Source organism: Ovis canadensis, chromosome 2 (assembly GCF_042477335.2).
Source record: "Ovis canadensis isolate MfBH-ARS-UI-01 breed Bighorn chromosome 2, ARS-UI_OviCan_v2, whole genome shotgun sequence".
NCBI lineage: Eukaryota > Metazoa > Chordata > Mammalia > Artiodactyla > Bovidae > Ovis > Ovis canadensis.
The window spans coordinates 33,879,215-33,906,465 of NC_091246.1; the positions used below are offsets into that span (position 1 = coordinate 33,879,215).

General features: G+C 36.0%; 1 protein-coding gene across 8 annotated transcripts in view; it reads right to left on the bottom strand.

Moving 5' to 3' along the window:
* Window positions 1-27,251, bottom strand: part of NAA35 (N-alpha-acetyltransferase 35, NatC auxiliary subunit) — a 94,312-nt gene that overhangs the window by 38,146 nt on the left and 28,915 nt on the right. For all 8 annotated transcript variants that reach the window (XR_011254267.1, XM_069575802.1, XM_069575801.1 and 5 more), the window contains 7 exons: window positions 26,879-26,953; window positions 24,596-24,763; window positions 17,266-17,332; window positions 17,143-17,186; window positions 15,841-15,891; window positions 15,100-15,183; window positions 14,149-14,263 (listed from right to left, as the gene is read on the bottom strand). Coding sequence is in view for 7 of the 8 variants with exons in the window: in XM_069575802.1 (XP_069431903.1) it covers window positions 14,149-14,263; window positions 15,100-15,183; window positions 15,841-15,891; window positions 17,143-17,186; window positions 17,266-17,332; window positions 24,596-24,763; window positions 26,879-26,953 (604 nt within the window). In the remaining variant the exon portion in view is untranslated. The remainder of the gene's footprint in view (window positions 1-14,148; window positions 14,264-15,099; window positions 15,184-15,840; window positions 15,892-17,142; window positions 17,187-17,265; window positions 17,333-24,595; window positions 24,764-26,878; window positions 26,954-27,251) is intronic.

Sequence of the window (27,251 nt, forward strand, 5' to 3'; positions counted from 1 at the left end):
AAGGTAAATCAGAAGTGGGCAAATAGGAGATAGATGGCAAGAGTGAACACTGACATTTTAGGGATCTGGAACTAAAATGGACCAGAACAGGGGATTTAATTCAGATGACTATTAGATCTACTACTGTGGGCAATGCCTTAAAAGAAATGGAGTAGCCCTCATAGACAACAAAAGAGTCTGAAATGCAGTACTTGGGTACAATCTCAAAAACGACAGAATGATCTCTCTTCATTTCTAAGGAAAGCCATTCAATATCACAGTAATCCAAGTCCATGCCCCAAGCACTAATGCCGAAAAAGCTGAAGTTGAACGTTTCTATGATCTGTAAGACCTTCTAGGGACTGGAATGCAAAAGTAGGAAATCAAGAAATACCTGGAGTAACAGGCAAGTTTGGCCTTGGAGTACAAAATGAAGCAGGGCAAAGGCTGTCAGAGTTTTGCCAAGAGAATGCACTGGTCACAGCAAACACCCTCTTCCAACAATACAAGAGATAACTCTACACATGGCCATCACCAGATGGTCAATACAGAAATCGGACAGATCATATTTTTTGCAGTTAAAACTCGAGAAGCTCTATACAGGCAGCAAGAAAAACCCACCGGGCTCAGATCATGAACTCCTTATTGCAAAATTCAGACTTAAATGGAAAAAAGTAGAGAAAACCACTAGACCATTCATGTATGACCTAAATCAAATCCCTTACAATTATACAGTGGAAGTGACAAATACACTCAAGGGATTAGATGTGACAGAAAGAGTGCCTGAAGAACTATGGACAGAAGTTCATAACACTGTACAGGAGGCAGTGATCAAAACCATCCCCAAGAAAAAGAAATGGAAAAAGGCAAAATAACTGTCTGAGGCCTTACAAACAAGCCTTAAAATGCACTCATCTCACACACCAGCAAAGTAATGCTCAAAATTCTCCAAGCCAGGCTTCAACAGTACATGAATCGAGAACTTCCAGATTTTCAAGCTGGATTTAGAAAAGGCAGAGCAACCAGAGATCAAATTGCCAGTATCCACTGGATCACAGAAAAAGCAAGAGAATTCCAGGAAAACATCTACTTCTGCTTTATTGACTATGCTAAAGCCTTTGACTGTGTGGATCACAACTAACTGTGGAAAATTCTTCAAGAGATGGGAATACCAGACCACCTGACTTGCCTCCTGAGAAATCTGTATGCAGGTCATGAAGCAAGTTAGAACCAGACATGGAAAAATGGACTGATTCAAAATTGGGAAAGGAGTACATCAAGGCTATATATTGTCACCCTGCTTATTTCACTTTTATGCACAGTACATTATGAGAAACACAAGGCTGGATGAAGCACAAACTGTAATCAAGACGCTGGGAGAAATATCAAGTCTCAGATATGCAGATGACACCACCATTATGGCAGAAAGTGAAGAGGAACTAAAGAGCCTCTTTTTTTTAACTTATTTATTTTTTAATTGAAGAATAATTGCTTTGCAGAATTTTGTTTTCTGTCAAACCTCAACATGAATTAACCATAGGTATACAAATATCCCCTCTCTTTAGAACCTCCCTCCCGATCCTACTCAGAGCCCCTGGTTGAGTTTCCTGTGACAAACAGTATATTCCCATTGGCTATCTATTTTACATATGGTAAGTTTCCATGTTACTCTTCCCATATGTCTCACCCTCTCTTCCCTCTCCCCAAGTCCATAAGTCTATTCTCTATGTCTGTTTCTCCATTGCTGCCCTGTAAATAAATTCTTCACTACCATTTTTTCTAGATTCTGGAATACAATATTTATCTCTTTCTGACTTACTTCACTCTGTATAATAGGTTCTAGGTTCATCCACCTCATTAGAACTGACTCAAATGCATTCCTTTTTATGGCTGAGTAATATGTCATTGTGTATATGTACCACTTCTTTATCCATTCATAAAGAGCCTCTTGATGAAAGTGGAAGAGGTAAGTGAAAAAGCTGGCTTAAAACTCAACATTCAAAAAATGAAGATCGGGGCATTTGGTCCCATTACTTCATGGCAAATAGATGAGGAAACAATGGAAAGAGTGAGAGACTTTATTTTCTTGGGCTCCAAAATCACTGCAGATGGTGACTGCAACCATGAAATTAAAAGACACTTGTTCCTTGGAAGAAAAACCAGGACAAACATACACAGCATATTAAAAAGCAGAGACATTACTTTGTCAACAAAGATCCGTCTAGTCAAAGCTATGGTTTTTCCGGTAGTCATGTAAGGATGTAAGAGCTGGACCATAAAGAAAGCTGAGCACTGAAGAATTGATGCTTTTGAACTGTGGTGATGGAGAAGACTCTTGAGAGTCCCTTGGACAGCAAGGAGATGCAACCAGTCCATCCTAAAGGAAATCAGCCCTGAATAGTCATTGGAAGGACTGATGCTGAAGCTGAAACTCCAATACTTTGGCCACCTGATGCAAAGAGCTGACTCACTGGAAAAGACCCTGATGCTGGGAAAGGTTGAGGGCAGCAGGAGAAGGGGCTGACAGAGGATGAGATGGTTGGATGGCATCACTGACTCAATGGACGTAAGTTTGAGTAAACTCTGGGAGTTGGTGATGGACAGGGGGCCTGGCATGCTGCAGTCCATGGGGTCACAAAGAGTCAGACATGACTGAATGACTGAACTGACTAACCCACTAACAAATGATTATAGTTTTAATTACTTACGTATTTTAACACTTGTATCAGAGATATAAATGGTTTATCCACTACCATTACAGTATTAGAGTATTTTAAATGTACCTATAAATTTACCTTTGCCAGTGAGTTTTATACTTTCATGTTTTCCTGTTACTAACCAGTGTCCTTTTGTTTCAACTTAAAGAACTCCCTTTAACATTTGTTGTGAGGTCAGTGGTGATAACTGTTTCAGCTTTTGTCTATAATTTTTTTCATTCTTCTAGTTATTAAGGACAACTTTTTCAGATGTTCTTGGTTAGCACCTTTCTGGTATTCCCTAAGTATTCTGAATATGCAAACCAAGTTGCTTTCCTTTTGCTGCTTTTAAGATTCTCTTCTTCTCTTTAACCTTTCACAGTTTAATTGCAATGTGTTTGCGTGAGTCTCTTAGGATATAACTTCTTTCAAACTCTCCGAGCTTCCTGGACGTGGATTGCCTGTTTCTTTCCCCAGTTAAGGAAGTTTCCAGCCATTTTTTTTTTTTAAATATGCTTTCTGCCTTGATTCTCTCTTCTTCTGGAACTCCTATCACATATAGTCTGCTTGATTTTGTCCCACAAATTTCATAATCCAGCTCTTCATTTTTTCCTTTCTGTTTAAATTCCACTGCCCTGTCAAGTTTACTGACTTTCTTCCAGCAAATGTAGTCTGCTACTGAATCCATTTATTTTTTTCAGTTATTTTTTAATTCTTCAGCTCTTTGATTTCTCTTTATATATATTTCCTTGTTGAAATTCTCTCTCTGTTCATATGCTTGCTTCCTAACCTCAGTGAGCATCTTTAGTAACTGCTGTTTTAAACTCTCAATCAGATAAACTACTTAATGCAAGTCACTAAGATCTGTTTCTGGATATTTACCTTGTTCTTTTGTTTGAAATGTATTCCTATGAGTCTTCCTTTCTTGACTCTCTGTGGTTCCTGTGCATTAGATAAAATAATCACATCTTCCAAGTCTTGACAGAGTGGTCTCATGTAGGAGATAAATCTTGCTATATATGAGATGGACCTAATCAATCAGTCCAGCCCAAACTCCTAGGTTGCTCTCAAAGTTTTGTGACCAACCAAGCCTCCTTCCCTGCTCTTAGTGGCTCCCAGGAGTTGAGGGTGTGCCAAGATCCAACAATGTCCCAAAGGAAAGGATCACATTCAGAACCTATATATACACTCATTAGAAGTTGGACCCTCAGGGAACAGTAGCTGGTAAAGTATGTAGTTAAACTTCTTCCAGGGAGAAACTGGGAGAAGGTTGCTTTTGCCTAATGCTTCTTTGTTGGATCTTGGAGTACAGCCATGGGGAAGGGTACCCCCATACCCATTAACAACTATTTGTTTGATACAGCCCTGTAACTCTTGAATGCAAGCCCCAATGGCTATTACAGCCAGATGACCTGGGGCCTCATCCCTTAGACAGCAGCTGAAAAAGCTTGGGCACTAAATATGAGCACAAGCTCCTTCTGGTGAGATGCTGGTTAACTGGGTTTTATTACTGGATTACTATACCGACTAAGGTCTGTCTAGTCAAGGCTATGGTTTTTCAGTAGCCATGTATGGATGTGAGAGTTGGAGTGTGAAGAAAGCTGAGCACCGAAGAATTAATGCATTTGAACTGTGGTGTTGGAGAAGACTCTTGAAAGTCCCTTGGACTGCAAGGAGATCCAACCAGTCCATTCTGAAGGAGATCAACCCTGGGATTTCTCTGGAAGGAATGATGCCAAAGCTGAAACTCCAGGACTTTGGCCACCTCATGCGAAGAGGTGACTCACTGGAAAAGACTCTGATGCTGGGAGGGATTGGGGGCAGGAGGAGAAGGGGACGACAGAGGATGAGATGGCTGGATGGCATCACAGACTCGATGGACAGGAGTCTGAGTGAACTCCGGGAGCTGGTGATGGACAGGGAGGCCTGGCGTGCTGCGAGTCATGGGGTCGCCCTGAGCGACTGAACTGAACTGAAAGGGGGAGAAGGTAGGAGAGATGCCTGTTGGCCTCCCCAGTCTCTGGGGAAGTTCTCCGGTGGTCCCTAAATGCCTGCTAAATTAGAAGCTTGGCATGAAGGCAGTAGATATTAAAGTACAGAAATAAACCTATTTCAGGGAAAGACTGGAAAATGGCTAATTCTGCTTGTTCCCTGTGTGCTGAGCCCTGAGGGGTAGAGCTAGTTAAGGAATCTTTCTTTGCTAGAGTCTTCTTGGTCTCATGAATGGAAATCCCTTTTGCTCTAAAAGCTGGGAAATTTGGGTCCCTTGCTTTAGGCAGCAATCACAAAAGTTGGGGTTCAAATGTACATACAAACTTTCTCCAGGCACAGAGTAGTGACATGGAATGGGTTAGAGGTAGAAGTAAGGCAAGGTGTCCTCCAGCTTTACTGGCCTCTGATGAGGGTTGCAGCCAGTCCCTAGTGCTGGGCAGTTTTTACAGTATACGGACAGATCTTTCAAGGAAAGACTGGGAGATGAGCCTTTTGTCTGCTTCCTCTGAGCTGATCCCTACAGGCACAGTCATGGCAAATGACTGCATTCCCTTCAGTTGTCATAGTCTTATAGGTCTCATGGACACAAGCCCCACAGACTTTCAGAGATAGACGTTTTGCAAGCCTACCCCACTGGAAGGAATCTTAAAGTTGGAGTGCTAGATGTAGTGTCAAAACATACTTCACTCCTCAGATAGAACCTGACAGTTGGGGATTCTCTCCCAATTGTATGATGTTACATCAAGGGTGGGGTTTATGACAAGTGTATCTCAGTCTTTCCTACCCACTCTGATGTGGATATTTCCTCAACTGTCCAATGTGTGTAAGTTGCTCAACTAGTTTCTGGATCTCTTTCAGAGGAAATTGCTCCATGTATAGCTATATATTTGGTGTGCCCATGTGAGGAAGGGGTACTTAGGGGCTTCCCATGTCTTCTCCAGTTCCTTTTAGCAAATAATAGTCTTTAGTAAGCAAGACTCAGATGCTAAGTGTGCTTACTGCTATATGGACATACAAGTATGTTTACATACATGCATTCAAACTATGCATATTTACATGTACATTTCTATCAATACATCAATCTACACATATATATTAGAAACTATGAACTTAAACCCATGTTTTTAATTTTAATCCAACACAGAGCTCAATCTAATTTTCTCCCTTTCTAGAAATTAGTCTAAGTTGGCTCCTCAAGCCTGAGGAAAGTAGCAAAACATAATTATCAATACATTTATATATATGATCAATTCCACTGTGTACAAGCAATCTTTGTATTCAGTTTCTAGGTCTTCTGTAACAAATTATCACAAATTGTGTGTTTTAAGACAGACACTTATTCTCTCACAGTTATGGATGCCAGAAGTTTAACATCAGTTTCACTTAGCTGAAATTAAACTTTTAGGTGGGTTGAACGCTTGAAGGCTCTAAGAGAAAATCTATTCCTTGCCTCTTCCAGGTTCTTGAGGCTATTGGAATTCTTTGGCTTACAGTTCAATTATGTTGATTTCTATTTCTGTCATCACATCACCTTCTTAACTTGTGTGTGTGTCTGCTCTCCCTCTGCCTCTAAGAAGGACACTTAGGAAGATATTTAAGGACCATCCAGATAATCCAAGATTATCTCATCAAAAGATTCTTACTTAATCACATGTGGAAAGATCTTATTTTTTCAAAAATAAAGTAACAATTATAGGTTCCAATAACTGGGTCTTGATAACTTTGGGGTTATCAATCATTGAAACCCACCTCCCTCTTAGCCCTGATCTCATTCTTTTCAACTTTTCAAAAATGCCCAGCATACCTTTTGCTCTTCCCTTTCAGGATTTTCCTCTCTTCTTTCCTGAACTCTGCCAGTTTACTTGTACTGTTATTATTTCCTCCTTTGGTCCTAATATTTCTGTTTTGCTTTATAGGGGTCATTTTATTGCTTAATGAATTTTTGGAAATTTTGAAAAATGTTTCTGATCTGTTTTTCATCTGTCTTCTGCATTTTGTTTTTGTTCATTAATTTCCTGGAATACGTGTAAAAACTGTGCAGTTTATTATTAAATCATTCAGTGAATGCTTTCTGAGCCAGTTATTTGGGTGTGGTGTTAGAGTTAACACTCCAGACTATTAGGAAGCCTCGATGCCTTACAGTTAAGCCACATGTGATATGCCTCTAAGTATTCAAGAGAAATTACCTATTTCCTTTATTGACAAAGATTACCATCTCAAGTTCCTGGTACTAGCACATCATGGCATATGCCTCTCTAATGCATGGTTGTTTTAAAATGAAGTCAGCTCCCACCTCTCCTGTACATTGCCAATCCACAAATGAAGTTGATTGGTTGAGGCAGCACAATTTTGCTTTAGCATCAAGTATAGCCATCAGGAGGGCTTCCCAGGTGGCTAAGTGGTAACAGAATCCACCTGCCAATGTGGGAGACCCAGGTTTGTTCCTTGGTTTGGGAAGATCCCCTGGAGAAGAAAATGGCAACTCACTCCAGAGAGACGAGCCTGGCGGGCTACAGTCCATGGGGGTCACAGAAGAGTTAAATATGACTTAGCGACTAAACAGCAGCAGTAGCTCTCAGGAGGTTAAAGTACAATATTACCAGACAATAAACCATCATAATCCTAAACTACTAATTTTATATTTTAATCCACATTAACTTTTAATTGAGTTTCTTTTATTTAGTCATAAATACATGCCACTCAAGAATCAAATAGCCAGGTGGGAGGCGGGTTCAGGATGGGGGACACATGTATACCCATGGCTGATTAGTGTTGACGTATGGCGAAAGCCACTACAATGCTGTAAAGTAATTAGCTTCCAACTAAATTAAATACATTAAATTTTAAAAATTAAAAAAGAATCAAATAGCCAGACAAGGTTCTTATTTTTAAATCTTCTCCCTCCAATTCCACTTATTTCTTTCTTCCCAGAGGCAATGTCTTCCACTTCCTCTTAGCTTTTTCTTTTTGTATCTACCTCCATATCACCAAATAACAAGCTTATTGTGCTACTTTATTTCATATTTTTTTTCAGTTTTATACATTATCTTACTTCAATGTCTAAAAGAGATAAATGTAAAAAGACAGACACTGAAAATAATATAAAGTAGCACTATAAGCACATATAAATCACATGCATAAATCGCTTTGATCCTCTTACCTCCAATACAGTTAGATCAGAATTTTATTATCATCAATGTTTAGCACTATTAAGTAAATTACACTTCATAACTTCTGCAAACACAGAAATACATTTTACTTTCATATATATTCTGACGTTAAAAAGTCTTACTTTTTGTTCACCTTGGATGTACTTAACACTTTAATTCAACCCCAAGTCAAAGTGAAAGTCACTCAGTCTTGTCTGCCTCTTTGAGACCCCATGGACTGTAGCTTGCCAGGCTCCTCTGTCCACGGAATCCTTCTCTGCCAATTCACTAAATCTCTTCTTTCTACATTAAGGAAAACAGCTATTATATCAATTTCATTGGTGACCACAGATCTTATATCTACTTAGAGCCTTGTGACTTTTCTTCAATCTGGACTTGTCTTCCATGTTTATTGCTGAGACAATGTATTAGGTTCTTGTTACACTATGACCCTGGGATTTCCTTCATTTTTCTTTCATGCTGGATTTTTATATCCTTAAACTCCATGCTTTCCTTTACTTAATTTACTCTCCTGTTTTAATGAAGCACATTCCAGTAGTCTTGTAAACCTTGTGGGAGATTAATTTCGTTGAGCCTTTAAAAACCTGATATTATCTTTCTTCACAATTAGACGATAGTTCTGGAAAAGGACTCAAGATTTGAAATCACTTCTCCCCCAAATTCTGAAAACACTGGTCCACTGATTTTCTTTTAATCCAACTCTCAGATATAATTAACATACTGTATAATTTATCTATTAAATATATATAACAGAGTTTCTTTTAGTATATTCAGAGTTGTAAAACCACCACTACCACAAGAAAGGACATTTTCTTCACCCCAAGAAGAAATCCCATATACATCAGCAGTCCCCTTTCTTCTCACTCTCTTCCAGCCCAAGGCTACCACTGGTCAACTTTGTGTCTCCATGGATTTGCTTATTTTGCACATTTTATATAAATGAAATTCATATATGATCTATTGTGACTTTTTTTTACACTTAGCATGTTTTCAAAGTCCATCCATGTTGCAGCAGATATTTAACTGCCAAATGCCACTCTATAACATTTTATTTATCTGTTCATCTGTTGAGGGACATCTGGGTTGTTTCTACCTTTTGGCTGTTATGAATAAAAGTGCTGTGAGCATTACTGTACAGCTTTTGGTGTAGACATATATATCCATTTCTCCTGGGTATATATACAAACCTAGAATTAGAGTGGCTGGGTCATGTGATAAATCTAACATTACGTCTTTTGAGACACTGTAAAATTGTTTTCCAAAGTAGCTGCTTATTTTACATTCCCACCAGCAGGTATAAAGGTTCCAGTGTCTTCATAACCTCAACGCTTGTTATGAAGTGGAATCTTTTCATTTTGATTTGCATTTCCCATGGCATATCTGTCTTTTCAGATGTTTATTAGTCATTTGTAAATCATATTCAGAGAAATGTCTAACTTAGATCCCTTGCCTGTTTTTTCACTGACTTAATTTTTCTTTTTACTGATTCTTAAGGTTTATTCCTAAGTTCTAGAGTTTCATATTTTCAGTTCTTACATTTATGTCACTGATCCATTTTGAGTTTATTTTTGTTTATGATGTGAGGAGGGGTGGGGAAGGTGCTGAACTTTATCCTTTTGCTGTGGTTATCTAGCTGTTCCACTGTCACTTGTTCAAAGTACTTTTCTTTCCCCACTTAACTGTCTTTGCACTCATTTCAAGTACCAACTGACCATTAAGGATCATTTTTTGATTTTTTGTTTTATTCCACTATCTTTATACTTATTTGACTATCTTTATACTAATTCTAAATTCTCTTGATTAATCTAGCATGGTGCTAAGTTTTAAAATCAGGAAGTGTGACTACTGCAACTTTGTTCCTTGTTCCACTGATTTCTAGCTTCCTTTCCTGTTGTTTAAACTCTGCTGACATTCTGCCTTCATTCTGTGTGTGCAACCTCTTTTGCTCTTTCAAATCTCTTAGGATCTCCTGTTTTCCCCGACTGTCCTGAAATTTCATGACCATATGCCTTGGGAGAAGTCTACTTTCACCCTGGTTATGCTGAGTAGCTCTTTACTGTCACTCTTACCCTGGGTATTTGCTTCATTGATTCCAGGAAATCTTAAGTGATTACATGGCTTTTTCTTTTTTGACATTTATTTTTTGAACTTTATTTCTGGAAAAACTTTTATTAGTTTACCTTTATTTATCTTATTATTTATCTTTGTTAAATAATGGAACTGGACCAAGCCTAAAATATTCTTTCCTTTTTTCTCTTTACTTTCAACCTGTTCATTTTTACTCTACTTTCTCTAAGATTTCCTCAAATTTGCATTCTCTATTTTCTATTAATGATTCTGCTCTTAAAATTGTGAATGTCAAAGAATACATTTTTTCTCTTTTTTTATAACATCCTATTATTTTACATACAGAATTTTTTTTTCCCCATTTTTAAGAGCTATTATCTTTGCTTGTCTGTTTTGGTCTTTTCTTATAGGCTAGAGATATCCACCCATGACTACGTACCTAGGCTTCAAGCTGAAGGACTAAAAACCTCATTAAGAGCTCTATCAATATAGGTGAGGTTTTTGTACCAAACTATTTCATCAGGAGAACTGCTAAAACCAATAAATTTAGATTTTGCTGATGTTTTTCTCTATCTCTTAGGCTTGCCAGATTTCCCTAAGAGTGTTCTAAATTCTTAAGTGGAATGCAAGAGCTAGACTGCACTGTTCTGGAAGCTGCGAGTGGGGGTGAGGGGTGGGGGGACCCACCAGAGCTTGGTGTGTAGGAAAAGGAAGGACAGATGTTACAAAAGTAAGTATCTAAATTACCACTTATCTCCCCCATAAGGTGTACCATTCAACAGTGCCTGGTATCTCCTCACTCCAGAATCTCTCTGTTCTGCTATCCAAGAGAATAAACTTCTAGTATTCTGAGGCTCAGGAATGTTATCATGGAGAAAATGGGAGGGAAATCTCTGCTTCTAAACAGATTTTCAACCAGATCTCATCAACATAATTCTCATCCTCATTTTCAGAGGTATCTGACATACTAAAAAGGAGGCCCTTCAGAGGACCTGCAGTATAAATTTGGACCGTATCTTGACTTTCTTTATCAGTAGCTAAGAATTCAGTTACTTGAACAGACAGCTCAACATCTTTCTGTTTTCCAGCTTCTAAAATTTTGTTGCTACTGCCTTCTTTCCCTGTCTTTTCCTTTTTTATTATGTGTGCTCAGCAGTGTCTGACTTTTTGCAACCACATAGACTGTAGCCTGCCAGGCTCCTCTGTCCATGGAATTTTCCAGGCAAGAATACTCAAGTGGGTTGCCATTTCCTACTCCTAGGGGATCTTTCTGATCCAGGATTGAACCTGTGTCTCCTGTGTTGGCAGGAGAATTCTTTAACACTGTGCCACCTGGGATGCCCCTTTATTAATTATATCTATTTGTTAAAAAGCCAAACACTTCTTCATTGTCATTAAGGTTTCAGAAGGTAAATGCATGTGATTAATATACCATTTGAATTATAAATCTTTTTTCAAAAGGATGATAAGGCTTCTTTTTTGTTGTTTTTGCTTTTTCGGTCATGCCACGCAGCTTGTGGGATCTTGGTTTCCCGAGGGCTTGAACCCATGTGAAAGTGCAGAGTCCTAACCACTGGACTGCCAGGGAATTCCCCAAGAACTCTTGAAATTGAATGTCAGAGTTGGATATACACTTCCAAAGTACCTACCAATTTCAGACAACCTAAGTTTAATTAAATTTTTAATTTCTACTAGCAACTGTTAAAGATGCTAACATTCAAAAGAGTAAATCAAACCTAATCCTAAACAGATAAATAAACCTAAACAGATAAATAGAAAAGAATATGGGAGAAAAAAATAAATTTTGACAAGTAGAACATGAAAAATCTCACTGGAGGAAATAATCTGAACATTATTTTGAAGAATTCCACAGACATATAAAAAGCAGTACAGAATTCACAAGCAATAAAATAGCACAAGCAAATACAAGGAGCCAACAATGTGCTTCACTGAATCCTGTGCTGCTGCTGCTGCTAAGTCGCTTCAGTCGTGTCCGACTCTGTGCGACCCCATAGACAGCAGCCTATCAGGCTCCGCCCCGGGGATTCTCCAGGCAAGAACACTGGAGTGGGTTGCCATTTCCTTCTCCAATGCATGAAAGTGAAAATTGGAAGTGAAGTCGCTCAGTCGTGTCTGGCTCTTCGCGACCCCATGGACTGCAGCCTTCCAGGCTCTTCCATCCATGGGATTTTCCAGGCAAGAGTACTGGAGTGGGGTGCGATTGAATCCTCTGCTTCCCTTGTTTTTTCACGAAAGGTCTCTAACTCAAGGTCCTGAATTCAGAAAGCCCTGACTAACCACATTTACTTCTTTGATTTCAATTAGCACTCAACATGAAAATAACTCCAAAAGCTTCTTCCGTTTATTTTCCAGAACAAAATATTTACTTGGTTAGTGGTCTGCTCCATGTCACTGCACCAAAAAATCTCAAGCCGCCTTTCCTTAAGCATCTCCTGTCCCCAAACCACTTCCACCTCCTTCATTGTCAAGCCATCATATCCACTAGTAAACCAACCAGCAAGCAATCCTTGAACCAAGCTTGATTCTTCCTACTTTCTCCCTTAACACCAGTTTCCAAGTTCCCACTTACTATATATTTTTTCAATAAGCTTTACAGTCATTTTGTCACTAAATGCATTCTAATAACATTAAGAAGGTAAAATGAATAATCTGAGACCCAAACTAACCTACACTAATAGCTTTATCACCATTTTCTTAGAATAAACATTACTGGGATGGTTTTCACTTTTTTATTACAAAATTGTTTAGCTTCATGCTTAAGCTGAATAATTACAAAGTTGAGTGAGCGTAAAAAGTGTTTAGCAAAAAACAAAGAACAGAGTACTCCCTAAATTTAAAACTTCACTAGCTTAGTTATTTCAAACCAACTTTATGCAAATCATCTTCCAGAAGCTCACTCATAAACAGCCTATAAAACCAGAGAAATAGTTAAGAATATACACTTATGTTTTTGTTTTAACTGCTGACTGATTTGAACTACAGGTAAGCCACAAAAACATGTGGGCAACTAATGATCCCATGGCAATTATTATCCTCGGTTATAGACCAGAACGGACCATGTAGTAAACATATGGCAAAAAAAGGAGCATTAGAATCAAGTCATTTGATTCTTGTTCTGCATCATAATACCTTGTTAATACATAATTAACCAAATTACTTGGAAGCAATGTATTTTACAGCGGTTTTCATAAAGTATTCTCGCACTTGATTCCAAAGTGTTGAAGAGTTGTAGAAATGGTAAACTCTCTGTAAACATGTACTAGATAGCTTGCTATGCATTAAAACTTTCTTTTTAATGTCCCATAGTTACAGAATGTCTCCTAGTCAGTCATCTAACAGTCACCTAATCTTTCCCTCTTCTGTAGAAAATAAAATGTTAATGAATTAATAATGAATTTAGAAGCTCAGAATAATTATTATCCATTAAGATTGCCGTATCAATAAAGATATCCACATATTGATTGCCTAAGCCAAATTATCTTTGGACTGTTTCACTACCTGATGTATGAGTAAGAAAAAAATTCATGGGAAGGGGAATACCACAACTTATTCTCCAAAAAGGAGGAAAAGGGGCAAAAAAGCAAAGGAATATGAATCAATAAAAACTAGACTTTCTGGTCAGAAGACCAACGACTGTGAAAAACTAATTAAAAACATAAATGTTATCACATTTTAATGAATTTTAAGGATAACCAAAATTGCTGCACATTACTAAAGTGTTAACTCAGTTGGAGTTTTCATAATAAAGGTACACTGTTCCTTTTATTTTTAAGGTATAGTTCATGAATAAAATCTACTGAGTGTCAACAATATGCCAAGCACTGTAGGAATACACAAAGAAGAGACTCTGGCATAGAAGTATTAAAAATCTCATGGAATTACAAGGTAAACTATAATATGATATACTAAAAAAATGTAATAGAGGCATGTATGAGTACAATGAGGCCACAAAAAATACCCAGGCCTGCCTGGTAGCGTCAGGGAAGACTGAAATCGAGGTGATGACCTCTCAAAGCAGTAAAGTGGAGAGGTGATTAAAGAAAAAGGATGACCATAAAGAAGGGACCATAAACACTCTATTTAAAAGCCTATGTAGCAAAACAATCCAAAGTTAGAATGTTTTGGATAGACTGACAAATAGTATTTTAGAACAAACCAAACACTATATACCGTGGATGGGAAAGAACAACAACAAAAAGAATAGGAACAAAACAGACAATTACCTCCTTTTGTAGTATCATTCTGGGCCTGGATACCATGATGCAATGAATTATGAATGGCAGAAAGAAGATCTGCTGCTTGAACCATCAATTTTTGAGCTTCTGCAACAGCACTGGTCTAGCAAATAAATCACCAAAAACATTCTTACATATTCTTTCACTGAAAGATATACATTAAATAGGAAAATCCTATAAACAATAATGAAATTATTAAATGCTTGTTGTAATGACATTGGTTTTCACAAACTATTCACTTAATACAGGATGCCCAGATCCTGTTAGGATAGAAATAATTTTTTTACTCCTATCAGTACTTTGTAGGAACCGCTAAAAAATAATAGGAAACATTCTGGTTTATTCTACCAATCTCATTTTTTTTTTTCCTTAAAGAGATGTAGTCAACTAGAAAATGAGAAACTGCAAAATTCCTACTAAGTCATTCATCAAGGTGAAATTTTTAAAAAAGAAGAGAATTACAGAAGTTTGTAAGGGCTGGATCTGTACTCAAAATTAACTATTCACAAATTAGCCTGTAATTTACTTAACACAATACACGCACGCACACACACACACAGAAATATTCACCATCTAAGGGTTGTTTTAGGTTCTATACAAACCTAAGTTTATTTAACTGAATGAAAGAAGAGCCTACCTAAAATTCTCATTTTTAATTTCTCAAATTAACTTCAAAGAAACAATTTCAGCTTCTACTATTATATCCACTAATAAGCATTACATTATTTTTGTATCAACAACAGTCATAGATATGTTAAGGGCACAATGTAAAATTCATGTGACTTTTGGAGAAAATCATCAGGGATATTCTGACATAAACACACCAAATGCTGAGTGCTGTGTACGTGTGCATATATATTCCAATAGAAAAGTCTCAGCACTACCAAAATCAAGCATTCCATCAAAAACAAAAACACTGAACAGATTAAATACCCTTACCTCTTTCTTAGTAAAGGCTATAAGCACTGTCAGTAACACTCGAGTAAATTTCACTCTGCTGAATACTGCTAAACATTGTTGGTGCTAAAAAAAATAAGAAAGGACTAAAAGTTAAAAGATGCAAAGCCTTGTGAAAGAAATTTCATTTTAAAATATTGTATATTAAGTTCTAAATCTCAGTGTTAATAATTTACAAATACCTTCACTTACAGGCTTTTAAATATCTGAAAATGAGCTGCATAAAACACAATAAAATGAAGCCTATTTTACTGAAACAGCAATATATAATAAAGCTTCTGTATCACAAGGACTGATTTTTTCCCAAGTCAGGAGTTACACTATTATTTCAAAACTGATTCAATTAGTATTTTTAAGAGGACTGATAGAAATATGGTTTAAGCAGAGTCAGAAAATTTAGGATCTCAACAAAGGTTTGACAAATTTTGATATTATGTAAGTTCTTGACTTCTGCCAAGTTTTGGTGGATCATCTGAAAAAAAATCATCTTTTCTTCCTACGTACCTCATAGGAATATCGAAGAATTCTGAAATCATGTATCTGAAAGAGTTGTATTATAATTCTATCAAAATAAATACAAGGGAAATAAACTCCCTTGTAATGTCCAATTTTTAAAGAAATACCTTAAAAAGGGCTTCCATAAATTATAACGCAGTTCATAAAACTACAACATTAAGAGGCAGACTTCTCTGATATTAGCTACCAGAAAATAAGTTCAATTACTTCTAGTTCAACTTCTGGGTCTCTTTCTTCTCCTTGTCGACTTCGAGTACTCTAAAATTTTAAAAAAGGTGAATTAAAACAAACACAAGCCTGTAAAAGCAAAAATTATGATTATACAAGGTAAAGGAATAAATTAATTTACTGAGTATACACTATAATCTATTTGAAGCAAATATCTGGAAGGAAAACGCTGTATCAATTATTTATTTACCTAACAGTACTATATATATTTAGTTCATTTTGGTATAAAGATCACACAAAGGAAAAGGTATTAAAAACAGCAAAAGCAAAACAATGAATAATATAAGCAAAAGCACATAGTACACAGTACTTCTTTCTTTAAAAAGATCTAGTAACTGAAGTTCCTGATGTTCTCAAAACTAACCCAGAGAAAAGAAATGCGATCTTTACAGAATCACATCATACGATCTTTACAGAATCACATCATAAAGTCACACGGTAAACACTGATCAGTTCTACACTAACACGCAAAATCTTCTTAATACATATGTTACATATGGTTGAGTATTCGGGCAAAACCTGAAGGCAATACCACACGAAGATCCAATACCACACGAAGATCCAGTAGATCTGGGTTCTAGACCTGGAACTGACACTTAATAATGGCATGCCCTTAAGAAGACTCAAGACAGGTTACTTGATGTTTTTGAGCTCTATTCTCTTCATTTCAAAGTGTAGTTTATTGCCTAATACACTGAATAACTGTAAATATCAAGTAAGACAATAATGCAAAACTGTTTTGACAACCATGCTGTGTTATATAAGTGTAAAAAAAAAACAAATATAATTTTTTATTTTTAATCTCTATCAGAACAAAATCATCATGGTCATCTGGCCAAAGGGTGTCTGTCGCTCATAGGTTTTTACCAGATTTGAGAAACTACTATTTTTTGCACTCTTCTACTATGTTCTAGACTCTGTCCTAACCATTAAAAATACAAAGGTGAAGAAGATAATCCTTACCTTTGAGGAATTTAAAACTCTAGCATCTTATGCTATTCTTAAAACAGCATACTAAAATTCTAAAACAGTGGTAAAAAATTGAAAAACCCTGAAATGGTTAAATTTTGAGTACTTGAAAGTAATATTAATTCATCAGAAACCACTCCAGTAGTCTTCAAACTCATTACCAAAAAAAGGTATCGCATACATAAAGGAACTCGGTAGTGTTACCTAGCTATTTGTAATCAGCTTACTAGCTATTTGTAATTAGCTAAAGTTAACCTGACATTTAGAAGAATATAAATATCTTATACTAAAGAAAAGAGAAAGAAAACATACCTTTACTCTTCTTTGCATGTCATCCTCCACATCTTTTAGCATGCCTAGAAACAGAGACAATGATTTTAAGAGCAAACAAATTCAAATGTAAAACTTGTGAATTACCATTATAAATGGTTTTACCTGTAACTCGAAGATCTGTCACACTGTTAGCCATTTTAAATCCGTAAGTCATTGACTGAAAATCTTCCTACATAGAAAAGCAATAATTAGGCCCTTGAATAATAGCAAAACCTTTTACTGTTTTTCTCTTACAAAATCACTATTTGCTAAAAGGAAATGGTAATAGAATGTCACCTCAAATATTGCTATCATTCATCCAACTTTCTTTATAGTTATACCATGAAAACACCACATTCTAATGCCATCTCTATCCCCTTAATTTCAACTGTTTATCCTTAGGCTATTTAAACATACTTGCATTTAATATGTTCATCTGCAAAACAAAGCTTACGATAATATTACAAATTACTCCCACCTACAAAGAATTCTCACATTTACAGGTGAACAATAAATACATAACAATTACCATTTGATGACAAGCTTGCAAAATTTAGACAAGATTCTTCAAAAATTATTATGTGTCTTTTTACACACTGTTAGGGTACAAAGGCTAAGCTTTTCAAACAGAATTACTCAAAGTGCCAGCAAAACCACATTCCCACTTCAACCCACTGTAAAGAAAAAAATGATTCAAATACGGGTTCCCACTCTCAAAATAATTTAAAACACCGCTGAGATATTAGCAAATTAAGTCATTTGCTGGATCCACTATGAAGAGTTTAAGGTCATCTGGCTGATTTTGGCTAAGAAATTAAAAGCTCTAACAAAGGAGTATTTCTGCCATATTATAATTCTTATAAAACATATATAAAAGCCTAATATAATGGAATAATAGACATTCACAGCAGTGGCCAGAACTGTAGAGAAATTTCCGGACTCAACAAAAACATCAGTAAGCATGCAATTGATGTCAAACACTAAACCTTACAAAGAGAATGAAGCACAAACAAATATCCTAATCTCAAAGAACTCAGTAGAACTGTATGCCTCACAGGACTGGGTCTTGTAAGTCTCAGGTTGTATTACAGAGCTATAAATGTAGCCTCTGGATGAAGCTTATACTCTTATTTCTACATGGACATCAAATAGGATTCTCAAACTGTACATGTATAAATATGAACTTTCATAGTGTTAACCACATTGCTAAAAGGCACTTCTATCCTTTCCATTATTCCAAGTAGGAGTGAAGAACTGCAGGAATCAGAACACAAATAATTTAGAAACAGGTGGTGGCATGCTTCAAGCTTCAAAGATCATAAGGGGTGACAAAGACTAAGTCTAAGGTATGGTCACTAAAAAGATAAATCCTAAGTGATTCCGAAGAGAAAACAGGAGTCAAGAATCAGGATGGTAACACTGGGATTATAAATCAGTGGAACAATGCCTTCAAAATTCAGAAGAAAATTATTTTCCAGCCTAGAAGTCTACTATAGCCCCACCATCAACGAGGTGAAAGGGTAGGGAAAACATTTTCAGACATACAAGGTCTCAAAGAAAAATTCCCTCCCTGTCTCCCCAAAGAAACTGGAGGCACTGAACAAGCAAGGTTATAAACTACGAACAATACAGGCATAAGATCCAGGTAACCAGGGATCTAACAAAAAGAGAGGGAAATGGAATTCCCAGAAGAACAATATAGAGAAACCTGGGATGACAGCCACGCAGGGCGCCTAGAAATCAAATGACCCAGCTAGAGAACAAAGAAGAATATTAAAAAAAAATTGTATATTACTGGATGTATATATAGATGTATATATACATGATGAAATATACAGATTATCTGATAGTTTAATAATAATGGGAAAGGGATTAAGGAGAAATACATAGAAAACTAAGCAAACTCAAAAGAAACAGTAGTTACTGCCTTAAAAAAAAATTTGTATGAGTAAAAGAAGCATACACTACTCTGGCTCATCTGTCATTAATATTTATACAGTCACAATAATATCTGTACTGAATGATTTAACCATAAGCTGAATTATTATTCGGAGTGAGGGAGAAGGTAATATACGAATGCTAAGTATACACTAAAAATTTGATGCTATACACTACCTAAAGGTTGATAAATTCTTAAACCTAAAAACTAGAATATTAGCCTATTAAACAGAAATATGGAAACTGTAGGAAAAAGCTAAAGAATTGATTATTATGAATGGATAAAGAAAGAGGAGAGCACTGTAATTTTTCATTATACACTTTGTGGGCTATAGAGAAGAAAAAACAGTGACCAGATTCAAGATGTTTGCAAGGTAAAACAATCTGGATGTAGGAGGTTAAAAAAAAAAGTAATCAAAGATTACACTAAAGACGTCATTTTGCAAGACAGAAAAAAAGCCATTTGATCGGCGAACTGTGGTTCCCATTTTGCACGTGAGCAACATATTAAAAGACACTTCTTTGGGCAAATGAGAATGTCTCCAGTTCAGGAGTAAAAACAAAGCAGAGACATAACACACATAATCATCAGGAACTTCAGAAGCATCCATTTCAAACAAACTATTTGTTGATTTTAAGTCATTCATATTTATTCATTACTAGGCCTCTAAAGGATTTTACTAGGCAATCAACTTTTTTTAAATTTCCAAACTGAGATAAACTCATCTGGACTATCTGAAAAGTTTAGCAAAACAAGAAAAATATCTTTCCAGCCTAGGAACTAACTTTTGTTTCTCCAGTTTTAGTTTTACATAATTGGTTACATCGTGTGCTGCCTTCTTAACCTTTTAAGTATGCATTTTCCCATGATATTAAATACTGTCATCTCTATATATTCATTACACAATCTTTATATGATACAGTAAACACAGTTTATTTCAACCATAACCCTAATGGTAGTGTTTTGATCAACACCAATTTTCACTATTAAAAACTGATTAATGTATTTGGGCATTAAGTGTCCATATGCCTAATAATTTCTTTAAGGCTGAGTTCTAAAGGTGAACTAACTAGTTTAAATGGTATCAATAAGCTTAAAACTTTTGATATATACACTGCTCAATTGTTTTCCAAAGCAGCTATGTTAATGCATACTCTCACTAGTAAAAAATATATATATATTCTTAAATACTGTATAGATGAAAAGTGAACTAATTATTACTTAGATTTTCTTGGACTACACTGAGCCTGAATTTTTTAAATGTTATGATCATTTGATAATCTTCCTCTATGAATAAGCTATTTATTTTACTGCTATTTATACATTTGGGTTTTACTCTCACCTTTATTTGAATGCGATTTTAATACACCAAAACTGATTTTTTTTCCTGTATTTTTCCTAAGATGTTTTTCTATCAGCTTTTTTCCTATTAGTCCTTTTCTTTAGGATTTCTTTCATCTCTTAGTAAGTCCTTCATCCAGAAATTTGAAGTAAAAAAATTATAAAATTTTTTTTGTTTACTTAGAAAGTAATACAGGTGTATAATAAAAATTACAACAATACAAATAAGTATATACTCTGTAGAAGATAACTATCTCTTTCTTAAAAAAGAGCAAAAATGGTAGCAAGCTACATATGCTTTCTATACCAAACATACTTTACATTAATTTGGAGATCTAATTTGTATAAGTAAGCCTACCCCCTCCTTTGTAAAGGGTGCAAAACACTTACTTGGCAGTATGAGGGTAGTGTCATTTAATGTCTTGTACTGATGGTCATTAGTTTCCAGACTTTAGTTACTACAAACACTACAACTAATGTCCTTGAACATAGATCTTTGGGGATAAGCTTGAATGTATTTATAGGCTAAATTCCTAAAACTGATGAAACAAGACAAGCATTTTCAATCAGAGATTGAAAAGAGTACCAAATTACTCTTTCAAAAAATTGTAGAATTTACACTCCCATCAAAAAAGCATGAATCTTTGTTTATAGTGCAATCCTGTCCTAACTAATAAATGTGGAAAGAGTGTTGGAATTCAAAATCATCATTTTAAAGTCAACACACTAAGATTAGTCCAAGCAAGTACCATGAATGGATACTACATATATATGGAGATATTTTTAATAAGCAGGATATTTATGTGATCTTAAACAGTTTTCCTACATATTGCTTACTATGTACACAAGGTTAAAAACAGTAACCACAGAAATGTGAACTGGTGCAGGCACTATGGAAAATATTATGGAGGCTTCTCAAAAAAACTAAAAGCAGAGTTCCCATGTGATCCTGCAATCCCACTCCTGGCCATATATCTGGACAAAACTATAATTCAAAACACATAGGCACCCCAATGCTCACTGCAGCACTATTTACAACGGCTAAGACATGGAAACAACATAAATATCCATTGACAGATGAATGGATAAAGAAAATGTAGTGTGTGTGTGTATGTCTGTGTACACACCCACACACACACCCACACCGGAATACTACTCAGCCATAAAAAAGAATGAAATACCATTTGCAACAACATGCATGGACCTAGAGATTATCTAACCAAGTGAAGTAAATCAGAAAAGACAAATGCCAAATGATGTCACTTATACGTGAAATCTAAGATATGACACAAATGAAATTATATAAGAAAGAGAAACAAACTCACAGACATAGAAAACAGTCTCATGGTTGCCAAGGAGGGCAGGGGAGGGATGGACTGGGAGGGTGGGATTAGCAGATGCAAACTATTATACATAGGATAGATAAACAACAAAGTCCTATTGTCTAGCACAGGGAACTATATTCAATATCCTGTAGTAATCCATAAAGGAAAATAATATGAAAAAGAATGTGTATATACATGTGTAACTGTGTAACTGCATCACTATGATGTGTAACTGTGTTACTGCATCACTATGTGTAGCAGAAATTGACACAGCAATGTGAATAAACTATACATCAATAAAATAATTTTTTTTTAAAGTAACCATACAGCAATCAGAAAGCACCTTGATGGTGATAAAGTCACATTACCACAGAGGGACAAATGGACACTCTATGTCTCAGATATGAAACCATAAAAAGGACACAGTATTACTCATGTCATATTCCAGCCAGGACTGCATAATATAAATCTAATCATGAGGAAAGAGTAGACAAGCCCCAAGTAAGGAACATTCTATTAAATAAGGGAAAGCAGGAGAGGGCTGTGTTTTCCAAAAATACAAATGTCATTAGAGACAAAGGATGAGCAACTGTTATAAATTAAAGGACACTAAAGAGATATGCAACTAGATGTAAGACATGATCCTAGACTGGATCCCACACTGTAGGGAAAAAACACTAAGGACGTTACTAAGTCAACTGACAGAAAAAGAATATGGGTAGGTAGTGGGCTGGTATCATAGATTTGCTGGAGTTGATCATTGTGCTGTAGTTGTGTATTAGTGTGTCCTTTTCCTTACAAGGTGCATATTGACGTGTCTCAGCGAAGGGAAGTGAAGTGAAATAGGTCAGTCGTGTCCTACTCTTTGCAACCCTGTGGCCTGTAGCCTAGCAGGCTCTTCCGTCCATGGGATTCTCCAGGCAAGAATACTGGTGTGGCTTGCCATTTCCTTCTCCAGGGGATATTCCCGACCCAGGGACTGAACCCAGGTCTCCTGCATTGCAGGCAGACGCTTTAATCTCTCAGCCACCAGGGAAGCCTCAGGGGAGATCAGAATGTACACAGCTCACTCACCAATGGTTCAGAAAGATACATATATACATACATACATGAGAGAAAAAGTAAAAAATGACATGACAGGTTAACAGCAGCTGAATCCGAGTGTTCTTGGTGCTGCTATCTGGAAAACATTTCCAAGTAAACTAAAATTTTTTAAAGTTAAAATAAAAAAGGAAAACAATAACTATTCATATCCTACACACACACACACACACACACACACACACACACACACACACACACACCGCCCCCCTCCCAGCATGTCAGTGCCTATTATAGGTAAAAAAATGGTATCTCAGTTTTAATTTGCATTTCTAAAACGAGGTTAAACATCTTACACTTGATGGCCATTTTATTTCTATAAACTGCCTTCTGATTTTTAAGCAACATTTTAATATCTAAAACATTTTTATCTCTCTACAATTTACTTTGATGTTATAAACTGAATGTTTGTATCCCTCTCCCACTCCCAAATTCATATGTGAAGTTCTAATGCCCAATGTGATAGCAACTGAGGTGGAGCCTTTGGGAGAGTTCTTTAACGACGAGTTGCAAGGCTTAAAAAAATAAAAAAGAGAGGGAACCTACAGACTGAGACTTAAGACATATTGACCAACTGCAATAGACTGTGTCCCCTCAAAATTTATATGTTGAAACCTAACCTCCAATGTGACAGTGCTGGGTGATGGAGCCTTCAGAAGGTCCATGAGGGTGGGACCCTCATAAATGAGATTAGTGTCCTTATAAAAGAGACTCCGGAGAACTCCCCATCCCTCCTTCTGCCAACTATGAGGCCATGGTTAAAAGAGGAACCAGGAAGCAGGCCCTCACCAGGCACCAAATCTGCTGATGCCTTGATCCTAGATTTCTCAGCCTCCAGAATGATGAGAAATAATTGTTCATAAGCCATCCCAGGCTACGATATTCTGTTATGGCAACACAAATGGACTAAGGCAAATGTAAAATGCTGATAAAGTAAGTTTCAAGGGTGCCAACCAATTATTCCAGAACTATTTGGTAAATAAACCCTTTCTCTGTCCCACTGATTTTTAATGTCCTTTTAGGAATACTTAAAATAATTTGTGTGTCTCTTCTCATTTTTTAACTCAAACTAATCTTTTTTAAAATTCCATCCAAATTGATAAGATTTCCTTACCCATATCAATTCAAATATATAGCTAAATAACCAACGAGTGTTTAAGAAATACCCAGTATTTCATAAACAACTCATAAGCCATACATTTAAATGTAGAACTCATTATACTTAGCTGTTATTCTCACATATATAATGTAAATTTAGAAAAGCTTTACACTGAACCATTGCTGGAGCCTAAGATATTTATTCTGGATCAGTAACTGTGAAAAAGAAACAACGGTTTCAACAAATGAAAGAAACGGAAATAACTTAGTTTCAAATGCTATCACATCTCCCCTTAAAATACAGTGTCTATAATCATTTTTGTTAATGATAAATGGAAAAATCTTTCTACCACTAAAATGTAAAACACTTCCTCAGTTTGAGGTACTAAGCGGAAGACAAAGTTTACACTCTAAACTATTCTTCATAACTTCTGTTTTCCTTTTCCTTCCTCCAAAGACTGAAATTAACTTTTATGTTATAATTTATAAGAGACCTAAGGAACAAGCTTATCTCTTCTATTTTCTTTGTGAATCCCCAGAATAAGTACCTCTGTACATAATGAATATTCAATGAATGGTACTGACAGAATATATATTAAGATGAAGGTGGCCAATGAGTTTCAGGAATTCTTAAATAACAAAATCTTACCTCTTCAAAAACAGCAGCTTTATTTACTTTTTCCCTTGCAATGTCACAGATTTTCAAGATACCCAGAGCAAAAGCTTTCATGGCAGGATCTTCTATAAAATCTGGATTATGAATGTAAAGGCACGTAAATACTGTCTGTGCCAAGGAATGGCCTTCTAACCACGTTATCTATAAAGAAATAAAAGAATGCACAAGTCTGAAAAGTCTGATTCAACAGTCAAAGGCCAGACACAGGCCCAAATAAATATGATTAATTACAAGATTTAAAAGAAGATTAAAAGGAAGATCAGAAAAGAGAAGAGTCTGAATCCACTTTCATTGACCGAAGTCTTTCAAGAATTAAAAATATGATTACCCAAAAGTTACAGATATGGGAAGCACTTTTATTATATTATTTAGTTTGCAAAATATTTAGAGATGAATGAAATTAGAGTGCCTCCTTACTTCATATCCAAACACTATTATTACAATGTAGTAAATAAAAACCCATGAAATTAAGGAATTCACAATTTTAGAGCCAACCAGGTTCTTAGCCACTCATTCAACTCTTTTTCATCCCAACTACTACTAATCCAGTCAAGAGATTCGTATCACACCTAGATTACCACAAGAAACTAGCCAACTGTTTTCCTGCCTCCCATCTCTACTTCAATACTTCCAATAAGAAGGATCATTCTGAAGCACAAAAATAATCATTCAACACTATTCTACTGAGTACCATGGGCCAAGTACCCTGAGCTAGAAGCCAGAAGAACTGTAACCAAAACTGAGTAATCTATGATATTTGAGTACTATGCTAGGTATTCTGCATGTATCTTATCTCATTTTTTCCCTAACACTCTGAGAAAGGTGGTGTTTTTCTCATGTTACATATAAAGAAATAGTATAAATAATGTGCCCATGTTTATTGTTATAATTTATACTTAGTCTAAGAATTCTGCAATAGAGCAAGAAAACTACTACATTACAAAATGAGATAACTGCTCTAATTAAGATGCATATTTTGTATTACTAGTGTGCAGAAGACTCTCCAGACTAAAAACTGTCTGCCTATTAAAGTCCAAACTTAGATACAACTCCAATACTCTCATAGAACTGTTCCTCAACTTTGACACAAATTCTCCATCTTGCCCCCTTTTAGCCTATTCTACTACAATTACAAATGGTCCAAGAATAATAAAAATATTTCTGAGGGAAAGAGCTTTGGAGGAAGAAGGATCAGGATTCTCACTATGCCCCTTTCTAGCAACGTAACCCTAGGCAAATAGTAGGCAAATAGATGAGAATGATACCAGAGTGCTCACAGAGCTTATGTAAAAGACCAAAGTAAAAAATATACACATAAAACACATAACAGAAATATTTCATACACACTGGTAATCAATGAATATTTTACCAGACACACAAATGAAGAAATTTAACATTATGTCTAAAGACAATGATTTAATATCAACTTTAAAAAAGAAAGGGACACTCAGAAAGTAGGGGTGGGGTGGGGGAGAAGAGCAGTACAAATGAGAGTTTTCCCATAATTAAACCACACTGTCTAGGGAAGACAATCTATCCAATATACATATATAAATAAATAAAATTTCCTCATAGTATAAAATGGCCAGTTTATTTCAATTTTCCCTAGATTAGGAAAAAAATTTCTTCAAAGCCAATCCAAAACTCTCTGTGGTTAAATTTAACGCTTACTTACAGAATCTTTCAATTACAGATTTGTTTTTCTGGGTACCTTGAGAACAGAAAAGGTACTTTGGATAATGACTGTATATTATTATCTTTCCTGGAAAGAAAATATCCTTCCAGAAAATGAGAATCTAAAATCACCCAGATGAAAAGATAAAACAGCTGCTTCCTAGAGCATAACTTCGGAAAAGGCAATGGCACCCCACTCCAGTACTCTTGCCTGGGAAATCCCATGGACAGAGGAGCCTAGTAGGCTACAGTCCATAGGGTTGCTAAGAGTCGGACACGGCTGAGCAACTTCACTTTCACTTTCACGCACTGGAGAAGGAAATGGCAACCCACTCCAGTGTTCTTGCCTGGAGAATCCCAGGGACGGAGGAGCCTAGTGGGCTGTCATCTATGGGGTTGCACAGAGTCAGACATGACTGATGTGACTTAGCAGCAGCAGAGTATAACTTAACCTAATAATACATCTTACTAGGCCAAGAATTATATATATTTCACATTCAGTGATGGTGTATATATTGTCAAACTGAAATTCAAGTAAGCCACAGTTCTAAATTTAACAAATAGTGCTATCTTAACTCTTACCAAACAGCAAAAGCATGTATCCATTATCCCTATCAATTCAGGTAAAGTGAGGTCTTTAATTTTTATGGTGCCATCCTAAAAGAAAGGGGAAATACGACATATAAGCTTTTAAAAAATGTATGGTTACTATGTACAGTAAATATTTTAAAGTATAAATTCTAAAAACATTCTACCTCGATCATCTGATAAAACTAAGGGGCCAAATTAACTCTGTATTCTTAAAAATAATGTATCTTAATAGGTCTTCAATATTAGAAATAAAAGTCTAATTTGAAATAGAATAAAGGCCTTTATTAAAAAATGAGTCAAACTAGCAAATATTTTAAAAGCACAGTTAAAATTCATTTCGAACATTAATAAATATGAAGCATTT